General features: G+C 43.9%; 1 protein-coding gene across 1 annotated transcript; it reads left to right on the top strand.

The window, feature by feature from the left end:
• Window positions 1-3,552: 3,552 nt before the first annotated feature.
• ARL8B (ADP ribosylation factor like GTPase 8B) lies at window positions 3,553-15,140 on the top strand. The gene is made up of 6 exons (XM_006909192.3): window positions 3,553-3,666; window positions 5,465-5,538; window positions 5,951-6,044; window positions 8,525-8,592; window positions 8,878-8,948; window positions 12,906-15,140. Exons 1-6 carry the CDS (start codon window positions 3,568-3,570, stop codon window positions 12,953-12,955), a joined length of 456 nt encoding a protein of 151 aa, XP_006909254.3. The 5' UTR covers window positions 3,553-3,567; the 3' UTR covers window positions 12,956-15,140.
• The last annotated feature ends 1,337 nt before the right edge of the window (window positions 15,141-16,477 follow it).

The raw sequence follows: 16,477 nt of genomic DNA, 5'->3' as shown, positions 1-16,477 counted from the left end.
GCTGATACCAAATAAATGAGACGTTATTTCACATAGACCTCTCCTCAGAGATTAATTAAAGCCTCTAGACGTAATTACAGTGGCACTCCTTAAGAAAAATACAACCCACCACTATGGAGCTATGTGACCTTGGGAATTTATTTCCTATAAAACGATAATTGCCTCTTCTTATACACAAAACTTAAAATTTCCCACCTTAACTCTTTTTAAGCGTGCGGTCAGGGGGATTAGTACGTGCCCGCAGCTGTGGAACCGCCACCGCTGTCTGTCTGTAGAACTTACCTTCCCAACCGAAATCCCCGCCCACTGAGCACCAGCCCTCGGCAACCATTCCAGGTCTGTCTTTATGAACTTCCCCAGTTCCCTTACGTTGGTAGAGTCATGTAGTACTTGTTTTACTGTGACTGACTGACTTCGCTTAGCGCGACGTCCCCAGGATTCATCCACGAGGTTAAGGCTGCGTAATATGACGCTGCAGGAAGAGAGCCCATCGTGTCTGTCCGTTCATCTGCCAGTGGACACGCGGGTCGCACACGACTGCCGCTGCTGTGAACGTGGCGCACACCTCTCTCAGTCCCTGCGTCCAGTTATTTGGGGAATGTACTCTGAAGCGGAAGTGCCGGATCGTGTGGTGGCGCGATTTTTCATTTTCCGAGGACCCGCCTGCCCGTTTTGCACAGCAGCGGCCATTTCGCAGCAGGCGCATCGTTCCCACCAGGGTCCCTGTTTCTCCCCATCCTCGTTAGTAGTTATTTTGGTTTTTGTCTTGCGGGTCGTTTGTTTGTTTGTTTGTTTGTTGATGACAGCCGTCCTAGCGACGAGGTCTCCGGTAAGGTCTCTGGCTCATCCTAGTGTGTGCGAGGTGGTATCTCTTTGTGGTTTTGATTTGCATTTTCCTAATATTTAGTGATATCAAGCATCTTTACATGTGCTTATTAGCCATTTCTATATTCTTTGAAAATATCTATTTAAATCCTTTGCCCACTTTCTTTTTTCGTTTTAAGGCTTTTTAGAGTAGTTCGCAGCAGGATTTGAGGGGAGGGGGCATAGGTTTCCCATGCACTCAGGGCCTGCCCGTTATCAGCGTCCCACACAGAGCGGTACCTCAGTTACCACTGATGCCTTACGCTGACGCATGGTTATCACCCACACAGTCCATAGTTTACATTGGGGTTCACTCTTGGCGTTACACCGTTCGAGGGTTTGGACAAATGTGTAATGACATGTGTCCCTCGTTACAGTATGCAGAGTATGGTGCTGCCTGAATACTCTGTGCTCCGCCTGGTCATCCCTTCCCACCCCTCGACCCCCCGATCTTTTTACCATTTCTATAGTTTTGCCTTTTTCAGAATGTCATATTGCTGGAGTGACACAATACGTAGTCTTTCCAAATGGGGTCTTTCATTTAGATATGCATTTAAGGTTCCTTCGTGTCTTTTTAGCTCATTTCTTTTTAGTGCTAAATAATATCCCATTGTCTGAAGGTACCACAGTCTGCGTATGCATTCACTTACTCAGGGGCTCTTGGCTGCTTCCGAGTTTGGGCAGCTATAAATAAAGCTGCAGCAAACATCCGTGGACGGGCGTTCGTGTGCACTTAAGCTTTCACCTCCTTTGGGTAAATTCCAAGGAGCACGATAGCTGGGTTGTGCGGTATGAGTGTGTTTGGTTTCATAAGAAATGGCTGTGGCGTTTGCATTCCCCCCAGGAGTGAGCGAGAGAGAGTTCCTGTTGCTCCACGTCCCTGGCAGCATTTGATGTTATCAGTGCGGCAGGTTTGGCCCCTCTGATAAGTGTGCAGAGGTATCTCATTGTTTTAACTTGCAGTTCCCTGACGTTCATATACTTATTTCTCATCTGTATATCTTCTTTAGTGAGGTCTCTTAAGGTCTTTGGCTCATTTTTAAATTGGGTGGTTTGTTTTCATATTTTCGAGCTTTAAGAGTTCTTTGTATATTGTAGGTAACAGTGCTTTATTAGATGTGTCTTTTGCAGAGCAGAAGTTCTTAACTTTATTAAATCCAGCTTATTATTTCTTTCATGGAGCATGCCTTTGGTGTTGCCTTTGCCCATTTTTTAATCAGGTTGTATTTTTTGTTGTGTCATGACTAGTTTTTAATATATATAGTTATGATATGACTGGATTTTCACATATAAATCATAGGCGAAAGATCTGAGAATTGCAATATAAATGAAAGTAGTGATTACAGTTATTAACTCTTTTAAAAAATGAGCCCAAGCGCCACTGAACGGGGGGGAAAAAAAGAGGTAGAACTTTGGGAGTTATACAGAGTTAATTTGTAAAATTGGACTTCGTCGTGCTTGGGACTTGAGAGTTTTGGAATGCATGTGTGGCCAGCATAAGGTCCCAGCAAACCATCGGCCCGTGGTAGGGCCTTGAAAGTAGTCCTGTTTGTTCAGTCACGCCCTTGTCGAAATAGAGCATCATCCTGGGCTGTTTACCTGAGAAGAGGTCAACTGAGAAATTAATGTTTGGTAAATAAAACATACAAATGTGTAAATATATAAAATCAATATTAACTGTGACTCATTAGGAAAATTTTCATAACTGTAGTCAAAATAAGGAATATGACAAGAAATGCAGAAGATCTGTTATAAGAACTGATACTTTACTGAAGGATATAAAAGATTTAAATGTCGCAGTGGACAAACCATGTGCCTGAATAGAGAGAGCTGATAGTGGTTAAATATCATAATTTCTAAAGTTTATTTGGAATGTGACAGATGAACCAAGACAATTTTAAAAACATTCTAAATTCTTGATCTGCTATATAGAATAATACATAATATAGACGTGTAGTCCTAATTTAGGAGTAAATAGACTAATGGAAAAAGACTCAGACACAGAACTGTCTATATGGAATTTGGCATTATCACTTCAAATTAGTTGGGAAGTGTGGATTTTTAAATGAGTGAGATGATCGTTGGTTACCCATTTGAAAAAGAAACTCTCTTTTATCAAATTCGAGATGGACGAACAATTTAAATTTGAAAAAGTCATACAAACACTATTAGAAAATATTTAATTGTAGTCTTATGACAGAAAGGTAAGAAACCAGAAGGAGAACAGAAGTGATTAATAGAAGGAAGACCTTTTATATGACAAAATATAAGCCTTGTTAAAAGACAAACTCAGGAAAGCTATTCAGCAGTGAATGTTAACAGTTATTGTCAAAATAATTTAAATGCTAAAAATGGAAAACTTTGAAGTTTTACTTCTGATTTTCTTCTGCTTTATGAAAATGTATGTATAGGTGGGGAAATTAATAAATTTTCATATGTAATTGTAATGTTCAATATTTCTTTTTTAAAACTTAAGTACAGAAAAATTCGTCTTAGTTTCAAACCTATCTTTCTTTAATGGAAGAAATATCTTCGTACGAACAAAGTCATGCACCTCTTCAAGAAATATAGCTGTAAGGAATGTTTTCTTTAGGCAGATTGTCACCAATGAGTTGTTGACTAAGTTCGGGTACAGAAGCAGTGTTGGTGCCAGGTGCTTCTGCAGGTGCGCGTGTGAACGGACACTGATTATTCTAACTTCACATGTTTTCTTTCATCCAGTCAGGTCAATTCAGTGAGGATATGATCCCCACGGTGGGCTTCAACATGAGGAAAGTGACTAAAGGTAACGTCACAATAAAGGTACGTCATCTTGTCATACTCGATTTCAGTTAGGATTTACAGCTAGGCATTTTTCTGTTTGTTTGTTCGTTTGTGTGGGGTTTTTTTTACATGAGTATTTGCAGTTCTTAACTAATGGACGGGCCAGTTGCAAAAGAGTATAAATTGCATTTTTTTCTTTCTCTGATTATAAGAGTTGACGGGTAAGTGCCCATAGAAAACGTGGCATCTGGGTTAGCAGAGGTAAGAGTTAGGATTTAGATGTTCCCAGGAGTAAAACCCCTGTTTTCAGAGTGTTTGGGATGTGGTGTCACATTATTTCATGAACAGTATTTTATATTGAAAAACAAATTATTGTTTATAGTATTGGTAATAGAGTGTTATATTTGAGGTAGCAGATATGGTAACTCAAGTTTTCTCTTTCTTTACTACTAAGTCGTAAAATTAAAACTATAAAATGGGGGAAAGTTAACTAGTTTAACATAGTTTTATTTTTAGAAAGACTTTGAATCATGGATTGTTGGACTGTTTTTTAGGGGGCGGGGGTGGTGGTGGGTTTTGCTTCAGTAGTTCATGGGAGTTTACTGCTATAGCCGGGGGCCTACGGCCATTTCACCCAGTCCTGTGGCTCACAGAAGCTGTTTACTGAAATCTTTCTGTAGCTCGTCTAGTGAAGCTCATAACTTCATGTCTGTGTCTCTTTTTGCATATTACCCATGCCTACAGCTAAATCTGAAGCCTCTTGAAGATAAATACCATGACTTAGACTTAAATACAGCCTGTCGTCCAGAATAGTACCCTACATAGTAGACATAATGATGAAATTATTGTGGGTAGTGGCTTTCACATGGATAAAATAATTTTATATGAGAAAAATACCTAGGTAGGAATGTTGACTCTGTTATTTACAGAACTATTAGAAATGATTAAGCAGTTAATGTATACCCAGTCAGACAATTAAACTTTAATAGATTCTGAATGAACTGTTGTTTTCTGTATTGGCATTCAAATCTGGATGATGCATGATTTTGGAGATTCCAGAAGTATTAGAGACATATACAGTAGTCTCCCTTTATCCGCGATTTCACTTACCTGTGGTCAGCCATGGTGTGAAAATATTAAATGGAAAATACCGGAAATAAACAGTTCGTAAGCTTCAGATTGCGCCTCTAAGTAGTGTGATGAAATCTCATGCCGTCCCCACTGTCCCACCTGGGACGTGAGTCATCCCTTTGTTTGGCACCTCCCCGCTGTAGACACCCCTGCCTTTTAGTCACTTAGCCATCTCGGTTATCACATCAGCTGTCACAATATCATAGTGCTTGTGCTCGTCACCCTTATTTAATTGTGTTATAATTGTTCTATCTTATTATCAGTTATTGTTGTTAATCTCTTACTGTGCCTAATTTATGAATTACACTTCATCATAGGATACACATATAGGAAAAATCATAGTATGTGCGGGGTTCGGGACTGTCCTGGGTGTCTGGCGTCACTGGGGGTCTTGGAGCGTATTCCCTGCCGGTGTGGGGGAATTACTGTGTTTTCAGTATTTGAAATTTATTGGTCAGCAGGCAAAGCACTGCACAAAAACTAAATCTCTGCTCCAGCAGAACTTACTAGATTTAGTGTAAACGTATTAAATATGAACTTCGAGTTTGGAAGCCCCAAGAACTTCCAGATTAAGAGCTTGTGTGAGCTCAAGTTTTCGAGGAGCCATTTGACTGTACCGTTTTGAAAATGAGTGTGTCTGCCCGATCTTTCTGCTTCGATGTGTATTTGGAATGCCTGCACTGAGAGCTGTCTGTCTGGATTGCAGATCTGGGACATCGGCGGGCAGCCCCGGTTCCGGAGCATGTGGGAGCGGTACTGCAGGGGGGTCAACGCCATCGTGTAAGCGCTGCCCTTAACAAGTCGACCTAGGTTTCAAGGAAAAGTGTTACCTTTCAATACTTTCAAAGTCTCATTTTTTATTTTAGGCCGTAACAGTCTTTCTTAGATGTTTGCTTATTGTACTCCATTAACATAAGACTTTAAAATTTTTAATTATAGAATGACAGTTTTCTTTATATTTTTTGTTTATACGGCTCTGGGCTGAGGGACATAAATGTGCTACTGTCATGTATTAACTCCAAAGAACAGTGTTGAAAAGTTTGGGGTGCTGAACTTTTCTTGATCCAGGACTTTAATTTGATTAACAGTTTCAGTAGTATAAATCTTAAGAAAATTAAAAATCTGTAATATTAATTGTGATCATCAAAATATGGAGAAGGCGTATTCAGGTCACTTTATTTTTATTTTAAAGTTACATGATAGATGCTGCAGATCGCGAAAAGATAGAAGCCTCGCGAAATGAACTACATAATCTTCTAGATAAACCACAGTTACAAGGAATTCCAGTAAGTATGGAATATTTGTTATTTTACATAATATGTAACTACATATTATATGTCTGTGATTGTCATTACATTATTAAAATTATATGGTTGGTTAGTTACGTGTGTTATCGGTAAGGCGTCACCTGTTTTAAAGTCTGGAAGGCTTCCGTTTACTGAGCGTCTGCCGCGTGCCGGGCACTGTGCTGTTTCTTCATCTTCTGACCAGCTCCTCGTTCAGCTGTGGCGGCGGCGGCGGCGGCGGCGGCGCTCAGGCCTGGAGGCAGCGGTGAACAGAGGTGCCTAGACACGCGCCCAGCGCTCACGGAGCTAGTGGTTTAGTGGGAAAGGCAGATCCGTGAACTCGCTCGAATAATACAGCTGTGATAAGTGCTGTGAAGCGCAAGGCACGCGGGCCGTGAGAGCCGTGCGTGAGAGGGCAGGCGTGGCCTGGCGTGAGGCGGGAAGGGCTCCCCAAGGAGGGGACGCGAGCTCCGATGCGAGCATGTGCGAGCGCGTGACAGTGAGAGACGCTTGGGGAAGAGTTCAGACAAAGGGCCTCAGGTGGGAGGCAGCAGGGCGCGGGAGGCCAGTGTCTGGAGCACAGAGCACAGTCCGGGGCGTGGGCAGAGTGTGGCGAGCCATGTGGCAGCCAGGACACTAAAGGAGGCTGCGCTGGGCTGGACTGTGTAGGAAGCCATTGCAGTATTTTAAACGATCAGATTTATTACTGAAATTTTTTTGATTTCCATTGAAGAATGGATCGAAGTGGCAGGAAGGACTGTGGGGAGGGTGGCATCAGGAAGCGGGTGAAGTGTCCCTGGCAGATCACAGTGCCGTGGTTACGGTGGCAGGAGACATGACGGTCAGAAGGACGCAGATTTTCGCGATATTTAGAAACACAGTCCATCAGACTTAGATGGGTTCAAAGGGAAGGAGTAGAGAGCGATCCCTCGTTCCTGATGCGATTAGCTGGAAGGTGGTGCCATTCGTTGAGCTAAGGAATGCTGGGAAAGGACCAGGCTCCGGCCTCGTGACAAGCTCATGGGTGTCTGACACTTGAGGTATAGTATCTCAGTTAATCCTCACATGTTGAAGTCGGTGGCATTATTCCTCCTCTGTAACGGTTGTTATTCACACAGGATCACATGGCCCTAGTATGTTGCACAACCGAGTTTGAATCCAAGTCGATCTGACTTTAAAGCCTCTTCTTTTTCTTCTACGTTAAAAACAAGTTCTCTATACTACGGCAAAGTCAGTTTTGCCTTGGTCACGGGAGGTTTCTTAGTTGCGAGCACTGGGAAGTTGGCGCCCTTCCCTGTCAGAATGGGTTCTCTCTCTGCTTCTTGCATCACTGGCTCTGCAGTCAGAGTTCGGGTTGACCCTAGATGCTGTGTCCACGCTCTAGCAGAAAAGAAAGCCGGGAGGGAAATTACCCGCAGAAGCAAGTAGCTTTATTGGGAGGCAGGTTCGTAGGTGGGAGATTTCTGAAACGTAGGAACGGGGCTAGGACGCCAGGCAGCCCCATGGGCAGCAGCTGCTGCAAACGACCACGACGTGTTAGAGACTCGGCAGGTTCAGCTCGAAGGATTAAATGAGTAAGGAGCGGGGTACGGGCGGGTGCGAGTTGGGGAAGGACGACGGGCGGACCGGCACACCGAGATTTGTTTCTTGGCTCTCGACTGCCCATGAGAGCTGCCAGTGCCCCCGGCGCTCTGCGTCTCTGTCCTCATCTCTTTGTCCTTTGTGTGAGCAAGAGTCTAGGGCCTGCGAGTCGACGCGGTTAGGGTCCAGAGGTGGGAGTGGGAGTGGGGGTATTAGGTGAAAGAAAAAGGTCTGACGAGGAGTCACGGCGTGTACTTTGTTAGCGTGGGCCAGAGCTGCTGGTTTTTAGAAGACGCTGACTTAGGACGTGGATGTTACCAAGTATGTTATCTGTGCTCACATTCTGTGCTTTCTGGAGGGCAGAGAGGCGAGAAGCCCATCATCTCTGCTTTCCTCTTTCAAAGCACATGTAGCGGTCAGATGACATTTATTCTGAGAGTTGGTAGCTACTGTATTCATCTGATCCCCAGACTTATCCATTGACTTAGAGTATTCATTCATGATATTCTGTAGGGTGGAGCCAGAATTTTAAAAGCTTATTTACATGTTCACATGATTGACGGCTCACAGATTTAAAAATGGCTAAAAACCATTCCTCTACCCTGGGTTAAGGTCATACTCGCATTTTGGTAAAGATTTATTAAGAAATAGCAGAATGCACACCCCATAGACTAAGATATTTGAAATAGAAGTTGGCAGCCACGTACTGAATGAAGGACCTGTGCATGTGGAAGTTAAAGCGAACGCTAATTCGAACGATTAAGTGAGTGAGATAGGCCACCAGTTCCACAAACTCGCCTTACCGTCCTGGCACGTCAGCGTCTGCAGATGTGAATGTGATATGCTTCTGTGGCATTTCTGATGTTAAGGTGGCTCTTAATATCTCTTCTTTGTTAAAGGTGCTGGTCCTTGGAAACAAGAGAGATCTTCCTAACGCCTTGGATGAGAAACAGCTAATTGAAAAAATGTATGTCTTAGAATGAATGATGGCTTTTTTTTTTTAAATTTGGTTCTAAATTATACTTTTTTGCCCATGACTTTCTTAGCATTGTTGCATTATTCAGCGATGGTCGTAGCCATGTTTTTAGGTACATAAACTTGGCCTACCGGAGAAATGAATCGCTAAATTTTTAGTAGTAATAAAATAATTTCTTCCATTTAGTAATTAAAAAAAAAGTAAATTGAGCAAAGAGTGATAAGTATGACAGCTGTTTTAAGCACAGACTTATTCTCTTAATTTTGCTTCCTATAGGAATCTGTCTGCTATTCAGGATAGAGAAATTTGCTGCTATTCAATTTCTTGCAAAGAAAAGGATAATATAGGTAAGAAGTAACGTGTTTTTGGAAGAAATGGGTACCATTGGAAGGGGTGTCTGATGAGTCTTACTGTTTATTATCCCCATGGCTGTTTAAGAGGCTTCTTTATAGAGTACTGTTTTGCCTCAGGAAAAAGGGTAGACGTTATAGCTTTTGACAACAAATAAAACGTCCTGCATCTGTTCTGTGCATTTAAAGAAATAGATGCAATAAAGGCATGAAGTGGTGAAGCATCTGGGATATCAATTTATTGTATTAATTAGAGCTAAGTATCCAGTTGTGCTTTATAACAAAATGATGTTTGAAATAAGACGTTACAAAAATTGGTGCTTGGGCACTGTGACACTGTTTCTTTATTGAACCAGTGGATTAACGCAGTGTGTTAGCACTCCACTGGTGGTATGAGCCCAAGGTGCCCTCCGTCTGCTTAGGGCCTGCCGTGGCACGGCGCCACAGGCCGGGGGCTCGACACGGCAGAAATGTGTTCCTTAACGTTCAGGAGGCGGCGGCAGGGCCCTGCTCTCTCTGACGGCTCTAGGGGAGGACCCTTCCTTGCCTTTCGGAGCTGTGGGCGTCTCCGCAATCTCGGACGTTCTGGGCTTGTCGCCGTGTCACTCCAGTTTCCGCCTCCAGCTTCATGTGGCCTTCTCCTCTGTCTGTGTTTCTGTGTGGCTGTTCTCTCTTCTCATAAGGACACACGTCATTGGGTTAGGACCCACCATAATCTGATATGACCTCATTTTAACTAATCACATCTGCAAAGACCCTATTTCCAAATAAATTCTCAGGTTCCAGGTGGATGTGAATTTTTAGGGGACATCGTTCAATCTGGCATCCACAAAGAATAAGTATGTATGACTCATGTCTAGTCTCTTAGCTAAAATTAGGTGAGGGACTATTTAATAAACAAAGTGTATCAAAATAAAATGTAACAGATAGTGCCAAGATGGTGTATTTAAAAAGGTATTCTGATATTTTAGTCTTTATTTGATACATAGGCTCTCATCGTACTTAACTTTTTTCCCAAGTCAGTTCTAGTCTATGTCTCACCCGCTTCCCCACCCCACCCTCCACCCCCCAATATGTTCTGATGAGCTCAGGTGTTGATCGTTTTCTGGCTGGTTCTGGGCTCCCTTTAAAGACCACCCAAAGCAATCTGAGCCCAGTCCTTTGCTGATGGATCCAAGTCCTCTCTGTTAAATGGATAGAATTAGTGACTTTTTACATTGGAGCATTCAGTTAACTTGAAAACAGACTATTCAAGCATTTAAAGTGAATTTGTGTTTATTTTTTTAAAAATTCTTTCCTGTGTTGGGGGAAACTCTTGTTAAACTTTGAGGGGCGCCTCCCAGAGAATGTTGCTTTACACATACGTAGTTCTCGCTGCGGGGTTTTTATTCCAGGAGACAGTCGGTCGTGTCTGGAGACATTTTTGGTTGTCATGATGAGGAGGGTGATTTTGGCGTCCAGTGGTAGAGACCAGGGATGCTCCACACACCCTACACACCCCACAGCAGAGCTGTCCAGCCAGAATGTCAGTGGTGAGGTCGAGAAACCCTGTTTTTACTGACCGTAACTTGGTACATTGTGCTATTTTGTAAATCTAGTAGTCCATTATATTTTCTCTACAATTTCCTGAAACGAGGGGGCGGGGGGTGGGGAATGTCTTTGAAGGGAGAAAATGAATCCTTTGTTTTACCACCATGAAAAACTAGCCAGATGCTTTTCTGAAAAAGTCTCTTGAGCTATTTATCAGTGCAGGAAAGTCAGCGAGAACTTGTGTGCTGTTTGAGGCTGATGTTTGGAGGTCGCTGTCTAGCCCCGTGGTCCTCGGGTTTGTGCTGGTCGAGCTCCTGGTTCACTCAGTGTTGTCACGCCCAAGGAAACTGACCCACTTTTAACTAGACTCTCGGGGAGTACTTTTTCATCAGAATGCCTGTTTCTTTGGAGCTAGAAATACAGCTAACAGCCAGATAGATTAGACTGCTTGGGTGGTCAAGTCAGAACATCCTCCTTAGTTTCAGCTTTTATAACACAGTTTAGTATCAGATTTATCAGTTTACTAAATCGTTCCAAAAAGCATTTCAGCGCGCTGTGCGTGGGTTGTATGTTACACTTCCAGCTTCCTGGTGTGGTCCACGCGTAACGTGTCCTCAAACCACGTGGAGAACAGATTCCATCTGGGAAGATGATTTTTGTCAAGAGGGCTCATACCTGTGACCCTTTTTGTCATGGCAGACGGCTGTCTTATTTTTTCTCTGCCTTTTTATCTAATCTTAAGGATCCATCGGCCCAGTGTCCAAAAGATTTTTGGGGAGTCGGGGTTTCTGAAATACTCAGACCTGGTCCTGCCACTTCTCTGTTTGCCTTTTCCCCCTTCAGTTCAGACACGTGTGGCTTTGCTCTCGTACGCCACCGTCCTCCCCGTGAAGTGCAGACGGCCTGCTTCAGCACCGTCGTCTCCACGTCTGTGAGCAGGTCCTGTTGGGTCAGTCTCAGCTCCAGGCTGTTCCGTGAATATGAGCCTTAGAGTTTCCCTAACGCATCTGAGCTGGGAAACTGGGAGGTTGAATTTACGCTCATCTTTCAGGCTTGGAGAATAGGGTGACGCTTCTAATGGATGCTCACTTACACTCGGTGACCGACACCTTGTAAGGAACTCCAGGGCAGGAATTCAGTGTTCGACCTAGCTGACTTCTCAGTCCAGGGCTTTTCTTGGCTCATCTCAGCTCCTGTGGTTTCAGGTGGCCCTGTGTGATGGTGTCTTGCCAGCCTGTCTCTGACTCGGGTCCATGTGCTAAAGCCACCTGTTGGGCATCTCCATTACGATTACTTTCTGCACCTCGAACTCGATGTGCCTGGGGCCGAACTCTCAGTCTTTTCTTTCCAAGGCTGTGTCGGTCACCAGCTCCGCCCACGCTCTCATTCAGGCCCGAAGGTGGTTTCTCGCCCACTGCGTCTGTCGGTCACCAAGGCCCGTCAGTCCCACATCGTACTCATTCTTCTCGCTTTGCTCCTCTCCATCTCCACAGCACTTGGCTCGCCTCAGGCCGTCGTCACTTTCCTCGTCCCATTGCGATAGTCACTATGTCGGCAGTGTTCCAAGGTGTCCTCTCCTGTTGCCATTGTCGATCTTACTAAAATAAACATAATTTTCCTGCCTAAAATTCGCCAATACCTTCTTATTGACTTGAGAATAAAGTCCAGATTTCTTAGCATCTTAGAATGACATCCAAGATCATCTGGCTCCCTCTAGCCCTGTGATTCTCGAGCAAGGAGGATTTTGGCCCCCGGGCCCTTTGGCGATGGATGTCTGGAGACGACATTGGTTTTCATAACTGAGACAGGGCAGTGGTGATAACGGCATCTAGTGGTAAAGGTTGCGAATGTTGAAAAACGTTCTGCCATACCTAGGGAGGGGCCTCCCCTCTGTCCAGCGAAGAATTAACCTGCCCAAAATGTCAGGGGCGAGGCTGGGCAACCCTGCCTTAGCCTTGGCAATGAGTGGCACCCCGGCCCCATCCTCTGCTTCAGCCGCCTCTTACCACTTGCGGTCCATCCAGGGCTCCACAGTTTCTTTTGCCTCGAGTTCCATGGGGCGGCCCCCCACCCCCAGTGGTGACTTACATGTTTTCTGGCTGTGACACTCCAAGCTCCTTGAGGGCAGAGGCGGGGTCGCCCGTATCTCTGTTCTCGGCGCTTCACATACAATACCTGACCTTGCAGGCAGTCGGTAAGTTTGGGGTGAATGAAGGACGGCACGGACGGCACGTTTCTTACAGTCTCTCGTCAGTCCTCACATTGTCCTCTTGAGGCTCAGGTGATGGGAAGCGGCAGTATAGATGCCGAAAAGCAGACGAGGGGGGGCCCGGCACGCGCTTTGAATTAGCTGCATTTTAAATATGATCTCCGTTGTTTAGTTTAACTTCGGTATCTTAACACCTTTTTTCCCTCCATCTTTAGATATCACACTTCAGTGGCTTATTCAACATTCAAAATCTAGAAGAAGCTGAAAAGCGCCTCCTGAAGTCTTCAGTCCTTCCTGGCTACGACCCTAGAATTATTGTCCGTTCCTCTGAAGCACCTCCCAAAATACGGTCCCTCCTAAACCCAAGAAATGGCCTTTTTCAGAGTTTATTTCTCATGTGCACTGCTGAAGATGTGTATCCCTAATCCTTCATAAAGAATCAGCTAGAGTTGTCATAATAAAGTCAGCACACACAAAAAGGCTTCTCATACACACTCGTCTCACACGGTGTGTAGAGCTGTTTTTAAAAAAACACACACTTTTGACCATCTTATATCAAGAAAATTGCATATTTCTGTTCTGGTCTTTCTGGGCCAGGTTTTTATATTGGTTTTCGGTAAATGTCTACCTATGATATTTCATTATAGAGTCCAGTAGCTTAATACTGATACTGACGATACAGCATGGAGTGTCTAGTGCCACACAGTATTTAGAAAAACTTTAGCCTGACTCATGTGGGATATAAACATAATGTTTACGCATCCCGCAAATGCATGTGAAATGTATAACTACACCTTAGGAATTCAAAAAAAAAAATGGTCTGCAGAGAGTGAGCAGAGGCAGCAGATCTGGTTCTTTACACTGGCGACATCTCACATGATGAGTTTCAAAAACATTCTGCTTTCTGAGAATTCTTCCCCAGATAGCAGTTGGGGGCATGGGAGGAACTAAGGCATGCTGTTTTGTATCTGTCCTGATCATTACTTAATTACTTCTATATTTCTTCTTCTTCTACTTCTTCTTCTTCTTCTTTTTTTTTTTTTTGCTGGTTCAACACACTTTTTTAAGGGGTTGGGAATTAAAGATTTTCTCAAAAGCTTTCATGAATTTAGAGCATTCCAGCCGATATAATAAAACCGTGTTAAGAATGTCGGACTTCGTTCAAACATCTGTTCGTTCTTTCTGTGCCCAGCCGTTAGCAACTCCTGACTTTTTATATCCAGTCTTGAAGTTGACTTTCAGCACAAGAGAGATTTACAAACGAAAATGCTTATTCTTCTCTCTTACTGACGTAAGGTTTGGCGCTCTTTCGCCTGGTGCCAGTAGACCTTGATTATTGTGACAACTCTGGACCTGCCTGCTTTACCTAATGTGGTCGTGCGGCCCGTCCACGGGTTGTGCAGTGATGGCACACAGAGCTGAGTCGCGGCTGCTCGTTGCTGGCCTCTGCGATACGGAGATGTGTAAGCTTAACATGAACATGTTGTGTAGCGTAGTGATCTCTGTATCCACGAAGGGACATATTTCTACCGCTTCTCCCGTAAACTGTTCACATAGGCCACCGGAGCAGATGACACGCGATGGTACACCTGCTCGGTGCTGCCTCACACCGTGTGTGATCTCGTTTCTTTTGTCAAGCAGCACCCAGGCGGACGGCGCATCCCCAAACGCGTGAGCCCTCAGCGCAGTCGGCAGCGAGCTCTGTGGACAGGGACACTTTTAGTGTATAGACTCCCACGGCCTTAACGATGCCTGTACAAAACACTGCGCTGTGTTGCACAGACACTGCTTGTGTTTCTCTGGTCACATTTTTATGAGTAGAATGTCGGCATTTAAAATTCTGTTCTTCGAAGCATGTTGCATATTCCAGGTGGGATGGATGGTTCTGTCAATGAAGGGATATTTGAACTTGCTGCTGCAGTTCGACACCATTAGTGGTCGCTGTGAACCATCACCAAGAAAGTGGCGATTTGCTTGTGCCTAAGAAGGAGGAATCGGAACTAGAACGTGTGACTACGTGGGGACCACGCGGGTCCGCGAACGACCTGTAGCTAAACCTTAATGCTCGTGTGTCTGCTCATCGCTTTCAGCATTTTAAGACCCAGACACTACTGACGCTTTCCTGTGCGTTAACCTCTGCATGTGAAAACTTAACAGTTACCGAACTTTGTAAATACGTGAATTTTTTTATTTAGGTGGATGCGTTTTTCGTCTGTTTACTGCTCTTCTCAGCTTTATTCAATAAACTTGCATTTTGAGGGTTGTATTGACAATTTTAACTGAAAACGTGCATCGTGATGGAAGCTGCTGACTTTTTTGGAAGGGGGTGGAAAGAAAGTTACCGTGACCAGGGTCCATTGACCATGTACGAGAAAGAAATCAGCTCAGCTCTCAACGAATTGGGTCTGTGGGCTAGTTAAAACAAATAAACTTTTAAAATAGCCACATGATTGATATTGCGATGTGGTTTTTTTTTGGTTTTTTTTTTTGTTTTTGGTTTTTATAATGGCTGGAAGAAACGCTGCTATTTGTACACTGTCTTATACACCAAATTTAGGACTTTTAAAAGTGGCAAGAGCTAGTTACGCATTTTGTAATCCAGTTTTAAAAATCATAACAAAACTCTCCTCATAAACTGAAATCGCAATGCTTGCTGCTTCAGTTCCAGAATGGAAAGATTTAAAATACTGAACATGGTGGTTTTCCCACAAAGGCACATTTTTAAAGTAAAGCATTTGGCCTGGTTTGCTAGTACGTTGTCTTTTGCACTATAAAAGTGAATATTTATCTCTTCGAAGCTACTGGAGAAAGGGTTTTATGTATTTTTACTCAGAGAAGTTCAACTCGGCCTTTCCTCTGTAACTCTCCTGTCGCTCTGAACAGCCGAACCTTGATGGCCAATTGGATGTGTCATTTAGCACCTCTGGGACAGGAGTCCTTAAGACAGCAGGTTTGAATTTTCTTGTTGGATGTTGGAGCCGTTTAGTCAAGCAGTCGGTTTGGTCCTGTTCTCACCAGCCTCATGTCCGAGGATTTTTGAAGTAAGTGTGGGGAGGGAGGGAGATGTAAATTTAGCTTGCTTTACCCTTGATCCTAAGTTTATGTCAGTTTCCAAAAAAAGTTGAGACTTCTAAAATGAGACCCTCCGATTCTGTCAAGTAGATGGATTGTGTTGGACCAGGGCAGCTTTGGCGTTCATTGTTTTGACTGCGGAACTAGTTGTTTTGTGTGTTCTATCCATGTAGGTTTCACAGTTACACCAAAATCTCCTTTGATTTGGTAATTCCAGCCTCTCAGGGTCTGACAGGCTGAGACTGGAGTGGGAGTTGAAATTTACTGGAACCAGTGCCATACCCATCACATCCAGTTGGCCAAGTGATTTACTCTTGAAATTTGCCATTGTGGGGAAGCCACCATCTTTAGTACTTGAAACGTTTTCACTTTGTTACAAACTTTAAAGGTGGTGCCCTCAACAACAGGGATGTCAGTGAAGATACTTGAAAAAAAGGAAAAGCAAACACTCGCCTGGCCAACTTCCCTTAAATCTGCAGTTCTGCAAACGGGCAGCCCACTGCAGGTGTTTCCTGTTGATTGGTAAACATCCCCCACACAATTTCTGTTTAAAATTCAGCTCTGAATGAAAGTGGGTACTTTTGTAATGGCCGCCTCTTGGGTGTTTGGAGGTCAGTGACATGCTAGATGGACTGCGATGGGAAGGACAGCGACAGCCTAGCCATTATTCCATCCCATTCGTGTGCCCTCTCTTCAGGAAGTTAATTCTATTTTT

This window comes from Pteropus alecto, unplaced genomic scaffold (genome assembly GCF_000325575.1).
Source record: "Pteropus alecto unplaced genomic scaffold, ASM32557v1 scaffold53, whole genome shotgun sequence".
Classification (NCBI taxonomy): Eukaryota; Metazoa; Chordata; class Mammalia; order Chiroptera; family Pteropodidae; genus Pteropus; species Pteropus alecto.
This window is presented reverse-complemented; position numbering and strand designations above follow the sequence as displayed.

Bases quoted from the DNA above. Each gene is read 5' to 3' on its own strand.
- ARL8B (XM_006909192.3), top strand. From the start codon at position 3,568: ATGTTTTCTTTCATCCAGTCAGGTCAATTCAGTGAGGATATGATCCCC. The intron at 5,539-5,950 runs GTAAGCGCTGCC...TTTATTTTAAAG, and splicing joins AGGGGGGTCAACGCCATCGT to TTACATGATAGATGCTGCAG. The intron at 8,949-12,905 runs GTAAGAAGTAAC...CTCCATCTTTAG, and splicing joins CAAAGAAAAGGATAATATAG to ATATCACACTTCAGTGGCTT.